This window comes from Pogona vitticeps, chromosome 11, assembly GCF_051106095.1.
Source record: "Pogona vitticeps strain Pit_001003342236 chromosome 11, PviZW2.1, whole genome shotgun sequence".
Classification (NCBI taxonomy): Eukaryota; Metazoa; Chordata; class Lepidosauria; order Squamata; family Agamidae; genus Pogona; species Pogona vitticeps.
This window is the reverse complement of record NC_135793.1, coordinates 2881082-2901735: the sequence shown is the minus strand read 5'-3', so window position 1 is coordinate 2901735 and position 20654 is coordinate 2881082. Positions and strand designations below refer to the sequence as shown.

The window sequence follows — 20654 nt, the reverse complement described above, 5'->3', positions numbered from 1 at the left end:
TCCTGGTGAGTCATTGTATTATTCTTTTATTCTGTATCGATTTGCCCTTTAAACAGAGAAATGAATCAGCTGCTTCATGATCTTTCTTCAACCTCTATGGAAAATATGTCTCTATTGCTGTAGACTTATTGTTTTCTTTGTTGGGGTGTGTGTGTGTGCAGGCACACATTATCTGAGATGGGGAAAAAAGAGAAGGAAGGAAAGACACAATACATATATAGAATCACTGTGTGTGTGTGTGTGTGTGTGTGTGTGTGTGTGTGTGTGTGTGTGTGTAATGATTAAATATATATATAAATATATATATAATGTAAACCATATTATATTATATTATATTATATTATATTATATTATATTATATTATATTATATTATATTATATTATATTATATATAGCCTCATAACTATATAATTATCATCATATTGTAATTTTATTATATCATATTACTTATAATATTTTATATCATATTATTTTTACATTATTTTATTTTTATTACTTTATTTTATTAATTATCATTTATTATATTTTATTACCTTTTTAATTTTATTTACTTTTTATTATCTCCCCAGTTCTAAAAAAGCTCTATGTTTTAAAAACTTTGTTTTTGACCTGCTTCAACCGTACCTTTTGTCACCTTGAGTCCTCGAGTCTAGCCCAGCAGAGGAACAGAAGTGCAATAAAAGAGGTAGACGGCAGTCTACAAAAAAACTCCCAATGAAATAAATTTGGGATTCTCAGGAGTGCACAGTGCTTTGTTTTCACTGAACCTAGGCAATAAACCCATTAAAGACACAGTAATCAATCGCTTATGACATTAAAAATGTCACAATGACTAGTGAAAGAGTTTAAAAGGAGAGTTTGTTGAGATAGTTTGTGGTGCTGGGGGAGGCTCTTGAGAGTCCCCTGGACTGCAAAGAGAACAAACCTATCCATTTTGAAGGAAATCAACCCTGAGTGCTCACTGGAAGGACAGATCCTGAAGCTGAGGCTCCAGTACTTTGGCCATCTCATGAGAAGAGAAGACTCCCTGGAAAAGACCCTGATGTTGGCAAAGTGTGAAGGCAAGAGGAGAAGGGGACGACAGAGAATGAGATGGTTGGACAGGGTCATTGAAGCAGCCAACATGACTTTGACCCAACTCCGGGAGTCAGTGGAAGACAGGAGGGCCTGGCGTGCTCTGCTCCATGGGGTCACAAAGAGTCGGACACGACTTAATGACTAAACAGCAACAAATTGTTGAGATAAGTCTTCATATCATTCTGAAAAAAAATAATAGCAAGAGCAGGAATTGACTGCAACCCAGAGAGGAAAATGTGCCATGCTTTCATAGGGGAAACTTCTCCCCGTGAAGTGGGCCTCTGCAGACAGTGGTAGAACCTATACCTCTTTGCAGCTTAGCAGTGTCATGCTCTGCCACCGGAAGTGGCTGAACACTCTTCAAGGGTGTCCCCATGTTGAGGGCACTGAAGTAGTCAAGATTAGATATAGCTAAGGTACGGATGACTGTTGCCAAGTCAAATCAATGTCTACTGGGGCCAAGCTTAAAAGCTTAAAAGCCATTTGCCAGCATCAGCGTTGTGTGCATAATCTGGCTAGCAAAAATCATTGAGCCTTCTTCAGCAGCAATCTCTAGAAACATTCAATAAGCATTTTTTCTTGTTAAGAAAAAACTAAAATTAAACAACTAAATAATTGACCCTTCATGTGAAACAACATAATAGTCTGGAAGGTTGTTCCATCATGATCAGCGTAAGACTGTTAAGGGAAAGTAATCCTTCTGTCTATCAGCCAGAAGAAGGGGAAAGCAACTGAGCCAGAAATTCTTTACACTAATTTGATCCTATACAGTACAGTCTACCTACATGCATACCTCAAATTCCCCGGGTGAGGGCATGAAAACTTTCTCTAAATCTGCAACAAATTTTTCCTTCTCCTATTGCTCAACTGAGTGAACTCAGCTGAGTGAACAGCTAGCAAAGAATCCTACAGTTCAAGCCCCTCTGAGTTCGTTTGTTTTTGCATTTTTTAAATCAACATCAGTGTGCCTAATTGTACACGCCAGTTAGAGGCTTCTCCTTAGAGGCAATGTGATTAAACTCATTTGTGTTAATGACAGCGGTCTCAGTAGGCTGGTTGCTAAAGGAACCTGAGTAACTTTTCATTCACATATGAGATGATGAAACTGGGGGAGAAAACCACACAAAACCAGCTGATTTGGGAGAAAAACAATAGGAATAACAAAAATGTGTAGGACTAATAAAGAAGGTAAGCTGCAAAGGATGGAGGCCACGATGTACCATCCTTGTGACATCTTTTCTCACTGTCTCTTCAACTTGATATTTTCTCTCTCTCGCTCTCTCTGTCTCAGTGTCTTAGCAACCAAGGGAAATTTTCACTGCCAGATAATGTCCATCAACCCACTTCAAGCAATCAGTTGTAATCCCTCTAATTAAATCTCACTTCAGAGGAATGTGTGTCCTGGAAATTGGAGGAAGCTGGTCTCTTGGAAGGAACGAGAGCAGGACTGACTTGGCAGGATGGCAGCACACCCGATGTCACCCCACGAAGTGATCTTTAGAGAGCGAATCTCACTGGTCTTGCTTAAGCCTTGTGTACTGGAGGGGTGCATGTCAGTTCCACAGTCAGGTGTATTTGCAGACACATGACCAAGCTGGTGGCGGTGGGGGGGGGAGAGACACCTCTTCAATTAGTCACAGTTAGCTGCGGCAAGTTATAGTTACAGATACCTTACAGGAATGCAATTAAGATTCTGGCCCCTCAACAGCAGGAGGGAGGAAAGGCTGACCCTTGAAAGGTGGACAGAGTATTACTTCGGTCTCCCCTAGTTAGTGTGGCCAACGGGGTCATGGGAGTTGTAGTCCAAAATTCCACCTGGAGGGCCAGAGGCGAGCTGGTTAATTTCCCCCTGGAAATTGACTAGGTTACCCAGGGAAATCATCAGACTTTGCTTACCTGTTACAAATGTTGCTTTTCTAGAATTTAACCAGGCTTACAGAATTCCCTGCCTGTCCCTTTCATCCTGTGCTTGTTTTTACACGCGTGTGCGTGTTAAAAAGAAGCAAAAGATGACATAAGCGTGCAGGAGCCCTCGGATCCCGACCGCGAAAGCCTTTGAGAATACCTTCAGGAAGTTGGTTCAATTTTGTTGCATTCTGTAGAATCAACACGGGATGCAACAGTATCCATGTTGTTGTGGGTTTCTGTCTGTTTCTTGTGTTGACATTTGCAGCAGCAGGCGAACCTTTCATTCTGCAATCATATTTCTTTTTTGGAAAAAAAAAAAGAAGGAAACAGACGCGTCCCCAAAGCGAAGGCGCTCCTGCCTGCTGGAAATGTCCCTTTTTAAAATCTCTTTATTCCGGGTGGTGGTGGTGGTGGATTTGGCTGCAAGGAGCGCCCCCCCCCCGCCCCAATTCGCCTTGCGCTCCCGGCCACCTTCGATGTACATGTATTTCGATGTGACAAATGGAACGACGGAGCCTCGATCGCCGGAAAGAGAGAAGCCCGGGCAGAGCTGAGCGCTGAGCATGCTGGGCCTTGTAGTCCGCGCCGCCTGCGGGAACCTGGCCCGCTATCCAGCGCCGGACTCCAAGTCCCAAGAGGTTTTGCTGCCTCCCCCCCCCACACACACACACACCCCTACTACAGCCTTTGCGCCCAGCAAAGCGACATTGTCTCTTTTGTATCGGATTTCCCTCCTTCTCCCTGGGATTCGCCCCCTCCTCCTCCTCCGCGCCCGCCTGCCTTTCCCCCTTTAGCATCCTTTTGCATCTTTCGCGCGAGGGTTGCATCCTTGAAAAAAAAAAAGGGGGGGGGGAGCTCGCACAAAAAAAAAAAGCATGGCTGATGAGCAAGAAATCATGTGCAAACTTGAAAGCATCAAAGAAATCAGGTAGAGGCTTGGCGTGTTGTTGTTGTTATTGTTATTGTTACTAATATTATTATTTCTCAGCATGGATGTTGCAAGGATGGGGTGGGGGTGGGGAGCAACGGGTCCAGCCTAAAAAAAATCAGAAATCGAGCCCTAAAAATTGGCGGGGACGTGTTTGCAAAAACCCCACACTGATTTGGGGGGGTGTTTTAAGGAAGCCAAATGCGCAGTTGCTTTCACCTGGAATGGGTACGTGGGAGAGGATGGCCTGATATTATTATTGTTGTTGATGATGATGATCTGGTTCTTCCTATTATTACTGTTACTATCACTGTGATTTATTCAACCGCTGCTGCTGTGCTTATTATTTTCGTGGCCCTCTGCTTTCCTATCATTCTGCTGGAGAGGAGATGCTCTAATGACTGTATGGCTGTTTATGAAGTCCGATAAGGTGAGGAGGGGCTTACTCCCTGGTCCACTGTTTGTGCAGGGTTGCAGGATAAATTCCTTGTCTCTATTCCATTCCTTTTCTCTCTCTCTTTTTGCCTGTTGGAGAGGGCTGCTCCTGTGCCGGAGAAATGCTAGGCAGGGTCTGTGCCCCTCACACAAAAAGCCGCCTTACATATTTCCTGGTGCTCTTTCTCAAAACAACACACGGTTGAGTGTGTGATGAGCACAAAGCTTTATTTGGAATCACCCAGGTTCAGGGGTGCCTTGTTTCTTACTAGTAGTCTTGCTGTTTATAGAGGATTTGGATAAAGATTGTTTACAGCCAGAGAAACATGGCATGGGTTTCAAATCTAAATTGTTCTCTTTTTTAAAAAGGCTTTTCTGCTATCCTTAGAGAGATTTTCCTATGAAATCCCACTCCGTTAGAGAGAGGTGGCATGATCCTATGGGAGATTACTCAGAAGGAAGATCCACTGGGTTTTTAGGAATCTTGCTCTGTAGTAACTGTGCATTGGACTGCAGTCAGAAAAATGGAAAATCTTGTAAACACCTCAAGCTATTTGCAGCCGCCTGTACCAAATTCAGTGGAACTTCCTTTTTTGGACCGGCAGGCATCGGACAGCTTTGACACGAGAAGCTCTGAAAATGACAACGTTGGAAGGTGTGCCCGTGTGTGCAGAAATTTTCAAAAATTATTTTTGGAAAGAGCCCATAACGAAAGGCAGTATGGTTTGCGGTTTTCTACGTCCGGGGATGGCAGGCAAGGATATAAACTGGGGAATCCTCTGTTTCAGGTTCAGTTTTGCTTTTGACGGTAAGGATGAAGTCATGGAGTGTAGTGGTTAGAGCGCTGGAACTTGGGAGAGCCTTTGTGAAGCCCACGTTGAATCACAGAACTCTCTCTGCAACCTGGGATCAGCCCCACATTCCAAGTCTGGCCTACTTTGACCAGGATGGGCAGATTAGGTAACTAGGAAAGGTGGATTAATTACCTAATAAACAAGTAACTAATAAATAAATAAGCATGGGACTATCTGACAGCAAACCAAAGGCTCTTTTACTGAGCATAGTGGTCTTCTTCTCTCCTCCTCTGTTCATCTTGAGCGTTGAGTTATTAAATAATTGAAGAGTAATGCAGTGTAGAGTTTGAGTCACCGGTGAGCCCTGATGTTGTGAGCGTTATGGTGTGGGCTGTGTATTCTTGCCTTGAGCTTGTTATATATATATGTGGATCAAATAATAATAATAATAATAATAAAGATGGGTTGTGAACCTGCAGCCTCCCAGATATCACACGCCCACAGCTCCCATCAGATGTATCTGACCTAGCCAGTGGGGAAGGATGATGGGAGAAATAGTCCATCGAAAGCATCAATTTAGCATTCTCCCCCAGGTTCTCGATCATCCCAGAGTGCAGGACAAAGCAATGGTGGGGTCAAGTTAAAGGAAGCCAGATTTCGGTTGAATCCAAGGAAAAGCTTCCTAGCTGTTAGAGTGGTATGACAATGGAACCATTGACCTCGGGAGGTGGTGAGCGCTCCAGCGCTTCAAGAGAAACTTAGACAACGACCTGACAGATATCCTTTGATTTGGATTCCTGCCTTGAGCAAGGAGTTGGCCCCTTCCAACTTCATTATTCTACAATTCTATGCCCTCAATGTAAGACTATCATCCCACTGGCTTTCATCTTCCCATTTATCCAAAGGTCTTGGGAAAGGTAAAAAAAAAAAAAAAAGGAGACCAGAGATGGCGCTCCGGGGAGGACTTTTTCTCCCACGCTTTCTCAGATGGGCAAAAGGAACCTTGACCTCCAGCCTTCATAATGAGAACAGGGGCACCACCATCGTCTCTGATCACCTCTGCAGCTGAGGATTTGAGGGCAGCGGAGAGCTCAGTGGGGCTCTCATTGAAGCTTTAACGAGGCCGCATGAAGACAGAAGCGGTGTACCTAAAGCAGTGCAGGTCACGGGGCCGCTTTGAAGAGGTTGCTGGCTTAGATGTGGCAGGAGCGGCAGCAACAGGATCTGACAAGGGAAGGGGCTGTCACTCGGCCGCAGCATGCAGGCTTTCCCTTTGGGTCCCCGATTCAGTTCCTGCCATTTCCAAAGCGGACTGGGGGAAATCTCTGTCTGAGTCCCAGGACAGCCGCTGCCCATCTGAGTACACCGGTCATGGGCAACCAGCTGCCTGGTCTTCTCCTTCTGAGAAGAAAGCCAACCAGCGGTGGCCACCAAGGGATCGACCGGGTGAGCACCTTCTTCAAGCCATCCTCTCGGCTTTCTTCTGTTCTCTACACGTCCTCCTTTCTCTTCCACACACATTGCCTGGTGTCTTGTATCAATATTGGGGTGTGTGTGGCCCCGCCAGTGTGCAGGCAGTGGTACAACTGGGTCACAGGATCAAGTTCGTGACCACATATAGCTTTCACAGCAGATGGTCCATGCAGGTAAATACTCAATAGGATCCTTGCCCTCCCTCCCTTCCTCCCTCTCTCTTTCTGTTGCACTTTCTCATGTCCACTTGTTCTTTTTCTCACACTCACGTTCTCTGTCTCTCACACACACACCCTGCCAACACGGCGGAGTGCCACTTTTAGCCCCACCTGTGCCCAGGTCCGCCTCACCTTGGCAGCCTAGAAGAGCCGTTGAATGCTGAAAGGCTCTGGCAGCTTTGATCTTCTCCATGTGGTTTCTTCCTCCCCCCCTAACCCCTTCCCTGGCCAGAAACAAGACTTTGCAAATGGAGAAGATCAAGGCCCGCTTGAAGGCTGAGTTTGAGGCGCTGGAGTCGGAAGAGAGGCATCTGAAGGAGTACAAGCAGGAGATGGACCTTCTGCTGCAGGAGAAGATGGCGCACGTGGAAGAGCTGCGACTCATCCATGCCGACATCAACGTCGTAAGTGAACAGAGACGGTGTGTGTGGGGGGGAATATTGGTTTTCTGGACTCCAATTCCCATATTCCCCCAGCCCGCATGGTGACCGGGCAAGTGTAACCCCTTTCGCAGCCCACGGGACTTGTTTCTGAGCAAAGCAAGGCACAGCTGTGGGTGGAGAAGGTGTGTGTGCTCTCCAGATGTGATTGAAAAGCCAATCCCATCCTGAGTGGTGAAGCATGGTGGGGTTTGTAGTCCAGAAGAGCCACACCTTCAGCAGCCCTCCTCCTTTTGGTGCGGGGGGTCCTGCCTCACCGCTTCACAGACAGAAAGCAAAGTGGAGGCCTTGAGTTTTGTTTTCTAACATCATTCTTAATTTTTAAAGTGCCATTGATGTAATTCAGTTACACGTACCTGTTCCTAGGTAATAAAGTGAATAAGGGGAACTAAAACTTGAATATGACTGAAGACTGGTAAGACCTGCCGCCTATAACATGACTCGATGAATCAGTTGGATTTAGGTCAATTTTCCATAATTTTGATTGCAAATATTATTAAGCAGACGGTAGGACCCCCCCTGGTATCCGTGGGGGAGCAGTTCCAAGCCCCTCTCATAGATGCCAAAACCTGCAGATAACAGTGCACCCGATACTTAGCTTGCTCTATCACTCCCTCTGATGGCTAGTTCTTGTAATTACATTGTGGACATACATATTTCTGTTTTTTTCTTTTAACATTTTTAATATTGGCAGACGGCAGATAAGCAAAATGTTGGATACCAATCCTGTAGATAAAAGGGTCCTACTGGAATTATTTCTGCCCCACATAAAACAGCAACCCAGCATAACACTCTTACTGTTCCACTTCTTCATTCCTTCAGGATCACAAAACATGCACAGCCCTGATGAATCCCCATTCTGAATTTTTTTTTCTTGGTCCCTTGGACTATTTATTCGTTTATATGTTAGATTTATATCCTGCCTTTCTGACTGTGAGCTCAAGGAGGAGAGAGTGTGTGGCTCTCTTTGTGCTCAGAATAACCCTGCGAGGTTAGCCAGTCCAAGAGGGAATGATGGGTGCAAGGTCACCTAGTGAGTTTCATTGCTCATTGGGAAACAGAACCTGGCCATCCCAGTCTGGTGCTCTAGCCACTGCCCCACGCTGTCAACATTCCCCTGAATGAAGCAGGCCCTGTGCTCAGCCCCGTGTCACATCCCGCTGTGCATCAAGGCAACGCCTCCTCCACCAATGCTGCCTTGCTCCCGTTCTAGATGGAGAACACCATCAAGCAGTCCGAGAATGACCTCAACAAGCTCTTGGAATCCACGCGTCGTCTGCACGAGGAGTACAAGCCACTGAAGGAGCACGTGGACGCCTTGAGGATGACTTTGGGCTTGCAGAGGTTGCCGGATCTGTGTGAGGAGGAAGAGAAGCTCTCTCTCGAGTAAGCTCATGCATCTCTTGCTTCGCCCGTTTGTTGGATCTGTGACCCATCTTCCCCCCCCAAAAAAAAACTAGGACTCATGTCAGCTTACAACAGGAGTCTAAAAAGTTCTCTGTTTTTCCCATGTGTTATAATACTTGTCTTTTTTTAAAAGAAACAATACAACATCTGTTATTAAAACATAAACGAAAAGCCATTTTGAAAGCTGATTAGATGGGGAATTGTACTGACTCCTGGCGTAAAGGAATAAATCAGGTGAATATTAATGCACCGTGCAAACTGCGAGGATTTGTGATCTGTATGATCACACTTTTTTGTGCCTTTTTGGTTAGTGTCACAAGGGTATTTCTGCAGTAGGGATTTCGGGACTGGTTTCAGGGCAGTCACAGCTACCTCTGTTTTCATTCCATGATGCCTGGCGTTGGGTGGGTGGGAATGCACACTAGGTGGGTGATGGGCATCAGACGGATTGATCTGCTTGGTGTTCGCTCAGGTGGGAAGCACTCAACCCCGGGCTGCCATTTCTGCCAGTAGCATCACACCTGCGTCTGTCTGAGAACGATAGATGCTGATTCCTCCAAGCATCTCTGGTTGCAGTTGAAAGGAATAGGAAATAACGGGATATAGACACGTGGGATATTTAAGGAGTCAGCCCCACTGAGGTTCTAGGGTTGAGTGGGGATTTGAACCCAGATCTCTTGAGTCTTAGTCCATCAGCGTATCCACTATATCCTGCTGGCTTTAATTCTTCCAGCTCTGTTATGTTCTGTGCCATGAACTTAGAACCAACTTAATAGGGCTTTCAAGGTAAGTGTGATATTAAGGAGTCATTTTACCAGTTCCACTCCCTTGGTGAGTTTCCATGACTGAGTAGGGATTTGAACTCGGGCCTCTTGAGTTCTAGTCCATCGCTCTATCCACTCCACCACACCGGGTGTCCCTTCCGACTCTACAATTCTATAATTCTGTGAACATCTGGTAACCCAAAGGTTCCCCAGGCCAGGATCGGGGTCTTTATGATCATAGGCTGCCTGCACGGGACGGTTCTTGGAGCGTTCCTTTTCTCCTTATGTTTGTCTGAGTGTTTTCAAGGCCTGGGAATTTCACCTGAAACTCGTCCTCGGTTAATCCTCTTTGCGAGGGGAGTAATGTCCCTTGATGCCTCTAGAGGAAACAGACTTTGTTCCCATTGCGTTAGCACTGTTACATTTTAATGCCATTGCCATTTCATGCCCATTTTTCACGGAACCAGCAAAGACGATCCTGATTCGAACAAACGAACGAACCGGCTTTGTTGCCTAAAATCGTAGGTCTTTCACAATCTTGTTCTTGTTTTCACCTTCTCGGTCTAGTTACTTTGAAAAGCAGAAAGCTGAGTGGCAGACGGAGCCTCAGGAGCCGCCGATCCCCGAATCGTTGGCGGCCGCGGCCGCAGCCGCTCAGCAGCTGCAGGTGGCGAGGAAACAGGACACTCGGCAGACGGCGACGTTCAGGCAGCAGCCGCCACCCATGAAGGTGAGGGCCGGCCATGGTGTCATGCTGACGGTCTAGCTGCAAAACGAAACTTACGGGAAAGGTTGGGAAACACGCGGTCCCCCGCTAAGTTCCTCCCGCCTCTTCCCCATATACGCTCTTCTGGCTGGTGTGGGGAGGAGGGAGAATTGTCAGTCCTAGAAGCTTCTGGTAGAGATGGGATTTATTATCTGTTTTTTAAATTTTGGATTCCAAATCTCATAATTTTCAATTCTGCAAGTTCTACCTGACAAGCACTTTACTAAATTTGGCTCACCTGGGAGAAAGGCCTTGACTGGGAGGCTTTAAGGCCAAGCTCGGCCTAGCTCTGCCCAAGCTTCCTGTTCCTGCCCCAGGGCTAGCTGGGAGTTTTCTTTCTGTACCAAAAAGCTAGGCCTAACTAGGCCTGCAGTCTACTGCCCATCGGGTTCACCCCACCCCCAAATTCTAGTGCAAAGAGAGAGCTGCTCTGAATGATTGGGGGTTTTCTCGGTCAGGTTGCAATGCTCCAGGTGAAGAGACTAGAGACGCACACCTAGCAGGAACACCCCTGTCCCTAATTCAATCACGAGAGGTTCCAAGCAGAGAGAAGGGCTTTTTCAGCTGGAGTGAAATGCAGAGTTACAAGATAGCATGACAGCTGCCAATGGGTTAGACCATGTATCCGGAGTTTCAGGCCCTGCTTTTTATTCTTTTTCAGGCTTGCTTGTCCTGCCACCAGCAAATCCACCGTAACGCGCCCATCTGCCCTCTGTGTAAAGCGAAAAGCCGCTCTCGGAATCCCAAAAAGCCCAAGAGGAAGCAAGACGAATGAGAAGCAGGGACAGAAAGGGGGGAAAAGCATAAGAAAAGAAAACACTTGCCAAGAAAGCCTGTGATTCAACCCAGCCTCTCCCCCTCCTTCTTTCCAGTAGAACTGTACATGTGGTCAGAAGTCTTCGGAGTGCAAACTTTTTGAGTGTTCCTCTGTTCTCGTTCAGCGTGATGTAAGCACAACTGTTCTGTTTGGGCTCACTTGTGGTCTGGTATTTGATCTTTTGCTTTGTAGGAAACCGAGGGTGCTACCGTTGTAAAGTATCAGTCATTCTGCTTTTCGGACTCTGCACACAAAGGGAGACCTCCGCCGGTCATTAAGGTGAAGGCAGAAGGACTTTTTTAAAAAAAAAACAAAGAAAATTAAGGGCAGCCTCTATCCATTTTAATAATACGTTTCTTCTTTTCTTTCTTTTTGAAATAGATGGACTGAAGCCTTTTTCTTTCCTTCTTTCTTTTTTTATTCAGCTGCCCAAAATGTCACCGCTTTGCATTCCCTGATTGGTTTTGCCAGCTACAATATATTTGTACTGAGGTTCTACTTTCCCCGTATTTCCTGGTGCTTAAGAGTCTTCAGTACTACAAAAAAAATATGTATATGTTTGACTTCATGGTGTTTTTAACTTTTACTTACTCTTCCCCTATTCCCACCCACAAGATATAACCCACTTGTGTGTATCTTCTGTACTTACAGAAATATTGAGGCTTTGTGTTAAGCGAATCCATATTCTGTATAACCTATGTACAAAGACCAGTTCTCTTGTATGAATTTGCAGACTTGCTTTTTCCCCCCCTGTTTTTTTGCATAGCCTTGATAATTTCACCCCTGTTTTACACACCCTGTTGCCAGCTATGAGACAAGCCAAAGAGTGATGCAGGAAGTGCTCTCGTATCTAGGGCGGCCATGGGTCTTGGGCCACCCAACCCACAGACAGCTATGCCCACATGCAGCCAACTCCAAGGGTGTTCTTGGACTATGCAGCCTTCACAGTGGGGAATTGAACTCACAACGTCTGGCTCTGCAACCAGATACCTAAACCTCTGAGCTATCCAGCCAGCGAAGAATCCATAGCACAGCACAGTGGTGCCTCGCTTAACGAGCGCACCGTATAATGACGAAATCGCATAGCCATCTCTTTTTTGAGATCGCTAATGCGATCGCTTACCGATGGCCTCTATGGCCAAAACTCACATTGCGAAGATCGGTAAGCGTATTGCTTACCGGTCTTCGCATTGCGACGCGGGGAAATCAGCTGTTCGGCGGCTCCAAAACAGCCGCTGGACGACCCAAAATGGCCGCCACAACCATTTTCGCACCCTGCCCTCGCTTACCAAGGGCGTGAAAATGGCGGCGCTATGAGGAAACTTCGCTTAACGGTGAGTATAGAAGCCACTGGAACACATTAAACTAAGTTTAATGCGTTCCAATGACATTTTGCGTCCCATTTAGTGATGTTTCCTCATAGTGAGGGTTAATCTGGAACGGATTAACCTCGCTATGCAGGGCACCACTGTACAATTGATGTTCTCAAAGCATCTTTAAATCCTTGCTGTTTTCTGCGTCTTATGCTATCTCCACTGGGATTTTTACTCCGTCCCAATTAATCATTCAACCAAATTCCAAAGTCTTTGTATTTGTCGATACATTCACCCAGGACAGGGAGCCGCTGAAAACAAAATAAACAGAACTTCATACAAGTGCGTCTTGCAAACAACGTCAGAAAAGAGTTTTCAAGATATATGAGATATCCAAAGTCTTTGTATTTGTCGATACATCCACCCAGGACAGGGAGCCGCTGAAAACAAAATAAACAGAACTTCATACAAGTGCGTCTTGCAACCAACGTCAGAAAAGAGTTTTCAAGATATATGAGATATTTAAGGAGTGGTTTTATCATTGCCGCTTCCAGTGAGTTTCCACAGCCAATTGGGCATCCGAATCCAGGTCTTCTGAGTCATAGTCTGGCATTCTATCCACTACATCACACATTTCCATGGAAATGGATTGTCTAATTATATAAAACTTCCAATAGCCATGCTGGGGGCCATGGCAATTATAACACCCTAGGACAGCCGTGATAAGTAGAGGCACGGGAACGAGAAAATGACCTAGTTAAGAAGGATTAAAGTTTGCCATGAATCTCAGATCAAGATCTGCAGTTTAAAGCCATAGACTCTTTGAAGGTGAGCTTTAAATGGATTCGCCGGATCTTTAACTCAGTTACACTTCCCCTATCAGATCCGGCAGCAGCGCTGACACAATTAGACTGGTTTAATTCACTGCAGCCCAATTGCCTACAGGTCCGTGGAAATTTTCGTCCTCTGTAAATAGTAAAGAAGACAGACTGCCTTAATTATCTCTTGCTCTCTTCTGCGCGCACCTCCTCTGCTGAAGACAGACAGCATTTAGAATGGCTTTGATTCAAAGCCAAGAAGAGCATTTGGAAAACCTTGTGGCAGGGGTGGAAGAAAGGCTGCTTTCTAAAAATACTTCATTGCTCTTACTAACAGTGTTAATTCAACATTTTGAGTTCTAAGGGTTCTCGTAACCTGATGAAGATGGTACTGCATCCGCGGCATGCCATCTTTCCTTGATTAAAGAGTTCTGCCTTGTTTCTAATCTTTTAGAGATTTTTAAAAAAGTATTATCCAATCCAGAACAAGTAATTCATTTGCTTTCCAGGTGCAATTTTTTAAAAGTAACACAATTCCTTCCTATTTACAGGAGCCAAATTTTCCACAGACCTCAAGGCCGTTGTGTTTCAGTGAATGAAACCCATCTAATTTTGTCAGCCCTTCTGTCAGATTTGATCTGTGAAGCATAATTGAGTTTAAAGATCCGGTGGATCCATTTAGAACTTTCTCACTCTTTTATGGAGTTTCTTTTTAATAAGCGAGTTTGAAAGAAGAATGAAATAAAACTTGGGGGAAAAAATCAGGGATTGGAAAAAAAAACTAGGGCCAAATCAAAATGGAGGGAAGGGGGATGAAGAATAAGAGAACTGCCAGTGATTGATTTTAATTCATTTTAATGAATTCAATTTTATTTCTAAAATTTAGATAATCTGACGGCAATATTGTTGGGAAGCTAATCTTGGCTGTGAATCTAGATTCCTAGCAGAGTTACTCAAGGCAAAACAGTTAAAGCCAAGACCCTGGACTAAGATATATTCATTTGCTTCAGGATCAAATGATCACATCAGCAGAAGAGAATAAATAGTTCCAATGGACATGGGGTTAGAGAAAGTCCAGAATTTCAGGACTGATTGTTGTGATGAGATGGGTTTTTGAGTTAAAATCTGGGTTTGCCAGGACTTGTGTCAGCAGATCTTGATGCATGTCAGATCTCATCACAATTGTAATAGGTGACTTCAGAGAACATCATGGCAGTGGACACTCAGTCTACCTCTTGTCCATACTGTGCAGAAAAAGGCACCAGCAAACCACTTGTGACTGCTTTAAGTTCTGAAAACCTTTTGATGAGGCAATAAAAAATGAAACAAGGGAGAGTGCTGGAAGATGGGACTCCCAGGTTGGAAGGCACTCCGTCAGCTACTGGAGAAGAGCGAAGATCAGCTCTGTCTTAAAGAAGTAACCAGACTAACGCTGAAAGGGCTTTCAGCTTCTGATTTGCACAGATGTAAAAGTCAAAGTCTAGAGTTCTGGAAAGCACATAGCCAGACCTTGGAATGTCAGAAGTATGAAACAAGATAAGCCAAAAATTCTAAAAGTGAACAGATACGTTGGGGTGAGTGGAGTTAAAAGTCTGTACTAGGATCACTGCTTTTACAGATCACAAGGGGGAAAAAGATGAACCAAGAGACTGACTCACATAATCTTGTGAAGCCAACAACCTGTTTATTGCAAATACGAAGAGATAACTGTACATATGGACATCCCCAGATGGCCAATACAGAAATCAAGTAAATAATAGAAAGTGTAAGATGGAGGAGCTCTGTTTCTTACTGCCAAAACAAGATCAGGGGTAGATTGTGGTACAAATAATGAACTTCTAATATCAAAAATCAGAGCAAACCTGAAGAAGACACCTTACCTTCAGATCTTGGACCCAAAGCAGCTCGTGGCTTATTTAAAAAAGAGACATGCCAAAACGCAGTAGGTTCTTATCATGTTAAAATCTAATTATTATGCTTAAGCTACTGAATTTTAAAAACAGATGGGACTTAAAAGTTCCATCTATGGCAGATTTGCCTTGTTCCAAGATGTGAAGTCATCTGTCTCAACGCTGCGCTAGCGTTCTACCTATGTGGGAAAGAAGCTCTGCGGAGCGGCCTTGTTATTAGAATGAATCGTTCACTCCTATATTTGTGAAAAAAATCTTTGGCAGAGGAGAGTGCTTGGCAGATGGCCCGGCTTCATGTTCCGTTTGACTAATACAAACATGCAACACTTTAGATGACACTGCAATTAAAGCTACACCGATAAATTCTTTCTCTCCAATTCTGCTGTTCCCAGTGCCAAGTTTTCATTAATGGAGCAGAGAGCTTTGGGTGATAGTGTCAAGAAACAAGAGCATCACTCTGTCCTGGGAACAAGGAGCTGAACAAGAAACTCAACGGCATCATAAGCACTCAGTGAAAGCAAAGTGGCTCTCCTTCGACATCAGTTGAGTGAAAAGAACGTCTTTAGGGGAGGGCCAAGATGACTCAGTGCTAGGGAACCAACCCCATAATGGGGCAGCGCTTGATACATCACCAACACAAAAGGATGGCATAGGACGGTGATTGGCAGACAATTTAGCAACCCAGTGTTTCTGTAGAAATGGTTAGATTAGGATTAGGCCTCCTTCCGTCACGAGAGACTATGGTCACATGCTCTGTATAGAGGACTTGGAACAGCGTCTAGTGTGGCTGAGGAGGCCAATTCAAGAGTGACCATCCTTTCCACACTGAAGACAAGTGCAATCTGTTCCCTGTCCAGCTCCCTGGTTTGGCTGCTTTTAGGACTGCCTCTTGGCCTTGGCCTGCTGGACAAGGGTCTCTTCAAATTGGGAGAGGCCGTGATGCACCACCTGCCTCCAGGCTGAATGCTCAGATGTCAGGGTTTCCCATCTGTTGAGGTCTATTCCTAAGGCCTTCAGATCCCGCTTGCAGATGTCTTTATATCGCAGCTGTGATCTCCCTCTCGGGCGATTTCCCTGCACTAATTCTCCATACAGGAGATCCTTTGGAATCTAACCATCAGCCATTCTCACGACGTGCCCAAGTCAACGTAAACGTTGCTGTTTCAGTAATGTATACATGTGAAAAATTCCAGCTCATTCTAGGACTACTCTATTTGGGACTTTGTCTTGCCAGGTGATACCAAAAATGCACCAGAGACAATGCACATGGAACGTGTTCAGCTTCCTCTCCTGCCGTGCACAAAGGGTCCAGGACTCACTGCAGTACAGGAGTGTGCTCAGGACACAGGCTCTATAGACCTGGATCTTAGTTTATCCCGTCAGCTTCTTGTTAAGCCATACTCTCTTTGTGAGTCTAGAGAACATGGAAGCTGCTAGAGAACATGTTAGGTGTAGAAATGACTCTTTCAGTAACTGAAGCAGAATTAAAACATGTCTCCAATGAAGAAGACCAGAGGCAGAAGCCCAGGACTTTTGCTGGTTTGGCTGTCTAGTAAGTGTGGATGGCCAACGTTAAGGTCCAGCATCTCCTGCCCTAGAGTTCTTTACACCAGACTCCTACTCAAGAGTCTTTCAAATAGAAGGCACCTTCAGAAAGAGGGCTGGTGCCTGGAGGTCCTTCAAACAGCACCCCTGGCCACCCTGATTGGCAAGTAGAAGGTTCCCGAAGGGCCAGGCAGTGGGTGATGGAGACCTTCCCCTGCATGAAGCCCTGAAATAATGCCATCAGCAAGGTTAGACTCTGCCAGTCCTGCACCCTCTAGAATCATCGAAAAATGGAGCTGGAAGGGCCTTCTAGGGCCATCAAGTCCGACCCCCTTCTCAATGCCAGAATCTAGATCAAAGATCTAGAGAACTGATCTTGTCCCTCCTCTCTCAGACTACCCTTCCAAATATTCAAATAGTGCTCTCCTCTCTCCCCTCCGTTTTCTTTTCTCAAGGCTAAACATGCCCAGTTCTTTCAATTTTTCCTCCTAGGGCTTGGTTTCCAGTCACCTGATCATCACTCTAGAGGTGTTGATGTAAGACAAACCCATCACCCCTCTTTAGGAAATAGACTCCGAGCCAATCTGGAAGGCTCAGGTTTTGGCAGGTTGGCAACAGAGAATACTGAGTTTGTGATGGAGCATATAGGGTGACGTTGTAGGGGGCAACTTCCTACACAACACTGCTTGCATCTTCAAGTGACTATGTGGTAAGGGACTAGGGCTGCCAACCTGCACGAGGCAACAAAATTTGGGCAGATGCAGCCTATAAACAAAAATCTATCCACTGATATTATCCAGCATTCCAAGAGCAATCACAATATGGAGGAGGAACAAGGTATAGAACATGATTTAAAACCATCTGGAGCTTGGCCGTTTAGAGTCCCAGCCACCTGCAAAATCAACAAAATGGCAAATGAATGACCCTCTGGACCTGTTGAAACTTAGTTCCAGTCCACTGAAGGCTGGTGCTCACTCCAGATTCACATACGTGACTATTGAGTTCTGGGTTCTAGTGGAAATTTTACAGGACCTCTCTAAGGGGCTGAACTTTAACCAGCAAAACATTTCAGCACTTCGGACAGCTCCTCCCAAAGTCCACATTAAACTCCCAAGGGAATTTGCGCTCCCTCCGTCCATTGATCAGGATCACCCATAAAGGAATCACTGTGCACCCCCTGCTTACAGAAATGTGAACTGTGGGTGTCATTGCTCCATCTCCTTTTGCGTGGGTGTGGGGTGGGGGTAGGGGGGTGGGGAAGGAAGGAAGGAAGGGAAGGGAAGGGAAGGGAACAATAAAAGGAGAAGCTTTGTTTTCAGTGGCCCCATTCATTTCCATGACAGCGTCTCTGTTCAGATAGAAAAATGTGGGCTGAGATGAAAGAGGACAGACATGGCAAATCTAGGACATGTCTATTCAATCATCTGATGTGATTAATTATTTAATAAAGCTCCCCATGAACGTGTGACGACCGATCACGTCTGAAGGTTATTTCAGGAGTAATATTTTTTTCCCACTTTGAATTTGCACTGTGCTTCTTGTATCTGATGTTTTATTGAGCCCTGACATTTCCAAAGGATTTCTTTACCTGACCTTGGATTCCTCCCCCCCCCCCCCAATCTCTGGACAATTTACCCTCTCTGGTCAAATGGTGAATGGCAATTGAGGTGCATGGTTGGCCTGGACCACACCGAGACAAAACTAAATCCAAAAATAACTCACAGACAGGTGGAGTATCCCAAACTAAATAATTTAATTAAAACAAAAGTCAAAATCGATGGTTGTTTTTTCTTTTCTTTTCCAAACTTCAATCAAGCATACGAATGAGCATTTGGCCAACTGTTTTGGATTGGGACCTTCCTGTACATCAGGACTGCAGTATCCATGGGGATTCATTCCCCCCATGGATGCTGAACACCACAAATAATAGTGAACCCTACACATAGCATAGGGTTCACTATAATCTGCTTCCTCTAGTGGTCATTTCTGGTAATTACATTGTGGAAATGTGCATTTCTGTGGAGGGGGGTTTATTTAATATTTTTCAGACTGTGGATGAGCTATTTTTATTAGGAAAAGGGTGAATAAGGCGAAGGGAAGTTAGGATAAAAATATATTGAAACCTGCCTGAATTTTATGTCATTCTTTTATCAATTAAGTGGCAAAGGAACTATTGTTTTGTTCCGTCGTCTGTATTTTTGTAATTCTTTTCCTTGTGCAGTATCAACACTGCCCACTAGAGGGAACCAGACAATACTTTTGCTGTATTTTTCTTTTGTTTGCAAACAGCACCTGACATAGGGTAAGGAATTACTTTCAGTTTTGGAGGAAGCTCAGCTAGAGCAGCATCCAGGGAGCCTCAACTGAAAGAACGAAGCAATAATAATAACCACAACCAGAGGGTTGGACTTGATGGCCTTATAGTCCCCTTCTGACTCAATTAGTCTATGATTCTTATTTCCCAAATTCGCATCTCGATGGGTAAATTAACCTTTGTACATTTTATTCAAACTGTTTCCCTGTTTTTCTTCATAATGCCTTTCCCTTCCTTACTCTCTCCCTCTCTTTCTAAGGTCAAAAAAACTGGCTGTCCTGAATTGAAGGAAACATTTTTAAAAGAAAGAAATACTTGTAATCACTGTCAGGGAGGCCTCAGAAGGGAATCTGAAAAAGGGGGATTTTTTAAAAAAATTCCTGAAGTGTTCTCTTTCAACTAAAGAGTCTGAAGAAGTTAAGGCTGCTGAGAATACTTCAAGGTTGGGCTGGGGGAAATGAAATGAAATAAAGTAAAAAACCCAGTCCTTTGAATTAGCCTCTTCACTAGATTCTCATGCGTGGTGATCCTTCACCTTGAAGATAAAGGCGCCAGCTTAGAGATTCTTCTTCAGCAGCTACGTTTTTTTAGTGGATGGCCCTTGATCCGAGACTTTTCTCCAGTTAAACAGAGCAAGCTGTGAAGCTGGGCTTTCAGCTTACAATAGCCAGTCTTTGTGTGTGTTTGTGTGTGTGTGTGTGTGTGAGAGAGAGAGAGAGCGAGCGAAAGAGAGAGAGAGCAGTTGCATTACTGAGAAAAGGCAAGGAACCTGCCTGAAATTGCAGTCAGTCCTTTGCGAATCATGGACTGGGGACGCTTTGGCACTCTATGGCCTCCAGGGCTGACCCAAGTTATTTTGCTGCCTGAGGCAAATCCTCCAGGGGTACACCACCCTGTCTAAATCAAAGGGCATGGTACCTTAAGCCAGCCCGGTGGGGGCGGAAGCTTTGACAGCCAATCTCCCAAGCCTCTTTATCCTTCCCTAGCAATAAAGTGACTCACAAGCAACCAAATCTGATGCCCGAGGCCACTGTCACCAGCTGCCTAATGGTAGGGCCAGCCTTGGGAAGGCCCGAGCAAAGTGTAGCCATGAGAATTCATGGGTCTGTCTTTAAGCCTGTCTTGGCAGCCCCCCAACCTCCCTCTAACTCACACTTTTTAGTGAAACAATGAGAATAAAAGAAGGACAGCAGCTTCCACAAGCCACCGGGTATGAGATCCACTTTTCACCCCGGCCGATGTTGTTGTTGCTGTGAGCTGTCAAGATGCTTCCACCTTATGGCAACTCTCTGAACGCATGGCCTCGAGGATCCAGTTGTTAAGAGCTCTGTTTTGATTTTACAGACTCCAGGCAGTGGCTTTCTTTATTGAGTTGATCCATCTCACAAGCGGCCTTCCTCTTCTTCTGCTGCCTTCCACTTTTTCCCAGCATCATTGTCTTTTACAATCAGTTTTGTCCCCCCCATGAAGTGCCAAAAGGACGAAAATATCATTTTGGCCATTTTTTTGCCATTAGGTTTGGTTTCGTCTGCATGATTTCATGCCTGTACCAAATCTGAAATTTTTCATAAGTGGTACAGATTTCTGGTGACTTTAAGGTTCTCTCTCTTTTTTTCATTTTAGCATTGGTGCACCCCCTGAAGGATCTCCAGGAGAGGAAAACTGACTTCTCAGATCTGTCAAAACAAAAAAAAGGAGAAGGGAAAAAACAGATTCCCATATTTTAG

General features: G+C 45.0%; 1 protein-coding gene across 1 annotated transcript; it reads left to right on the top strand.

The window, feature by feature from the left end:
• The first annotated feature begins 289 nt into the window (after positions 1–289).
• On the top strand, positions 290–11753 carry ZC4H2 (zinc finger C4H2-type containing). Its single transcript, XM_020784425.3, has 5 exons — positions 290–3913; positions 7066–7237; positions 8487–8659; positions 10012–10174; positions 10872–11753. Exons 1-5 carry the CDS (start codon positions 3861–3863, stop codon positions 10983–10985), a joined length of 675 nt encoding a protein of 224 aa, XP_020640084.2. The 5' UTR covers positions 290–3860; the 3' UTR covers positions 10986–11753.
• Positions 11754–20654: the final 8901 nt, after the last annotated feature.

Excerpts from the sequence above, each read along its gene's own strand:
- ZC4H2 (XM_020784425.3), top strand. The coding sequence starts at position 3,861 with ATGGCTGATGAGCAAGAAATCATGTGCAAACTTGAAAGCATCAAAGAA. Across the intron at positions 3,914-7,065 it reads GAAAGCATCAAAGAAATCAG|AAACAAGACTTTGCAAATGG; the intron begins GTAGAGGCTTGG and ends TTCCCTGGCCAG. Across the intron at positions 7,238-8,486 it reads TCCATGCCGACATCAACGTC|ATGGAGAACACCATCAAGCA; the intron begins GTAAGTGAACAG and ends CTCCCGTTCTAG.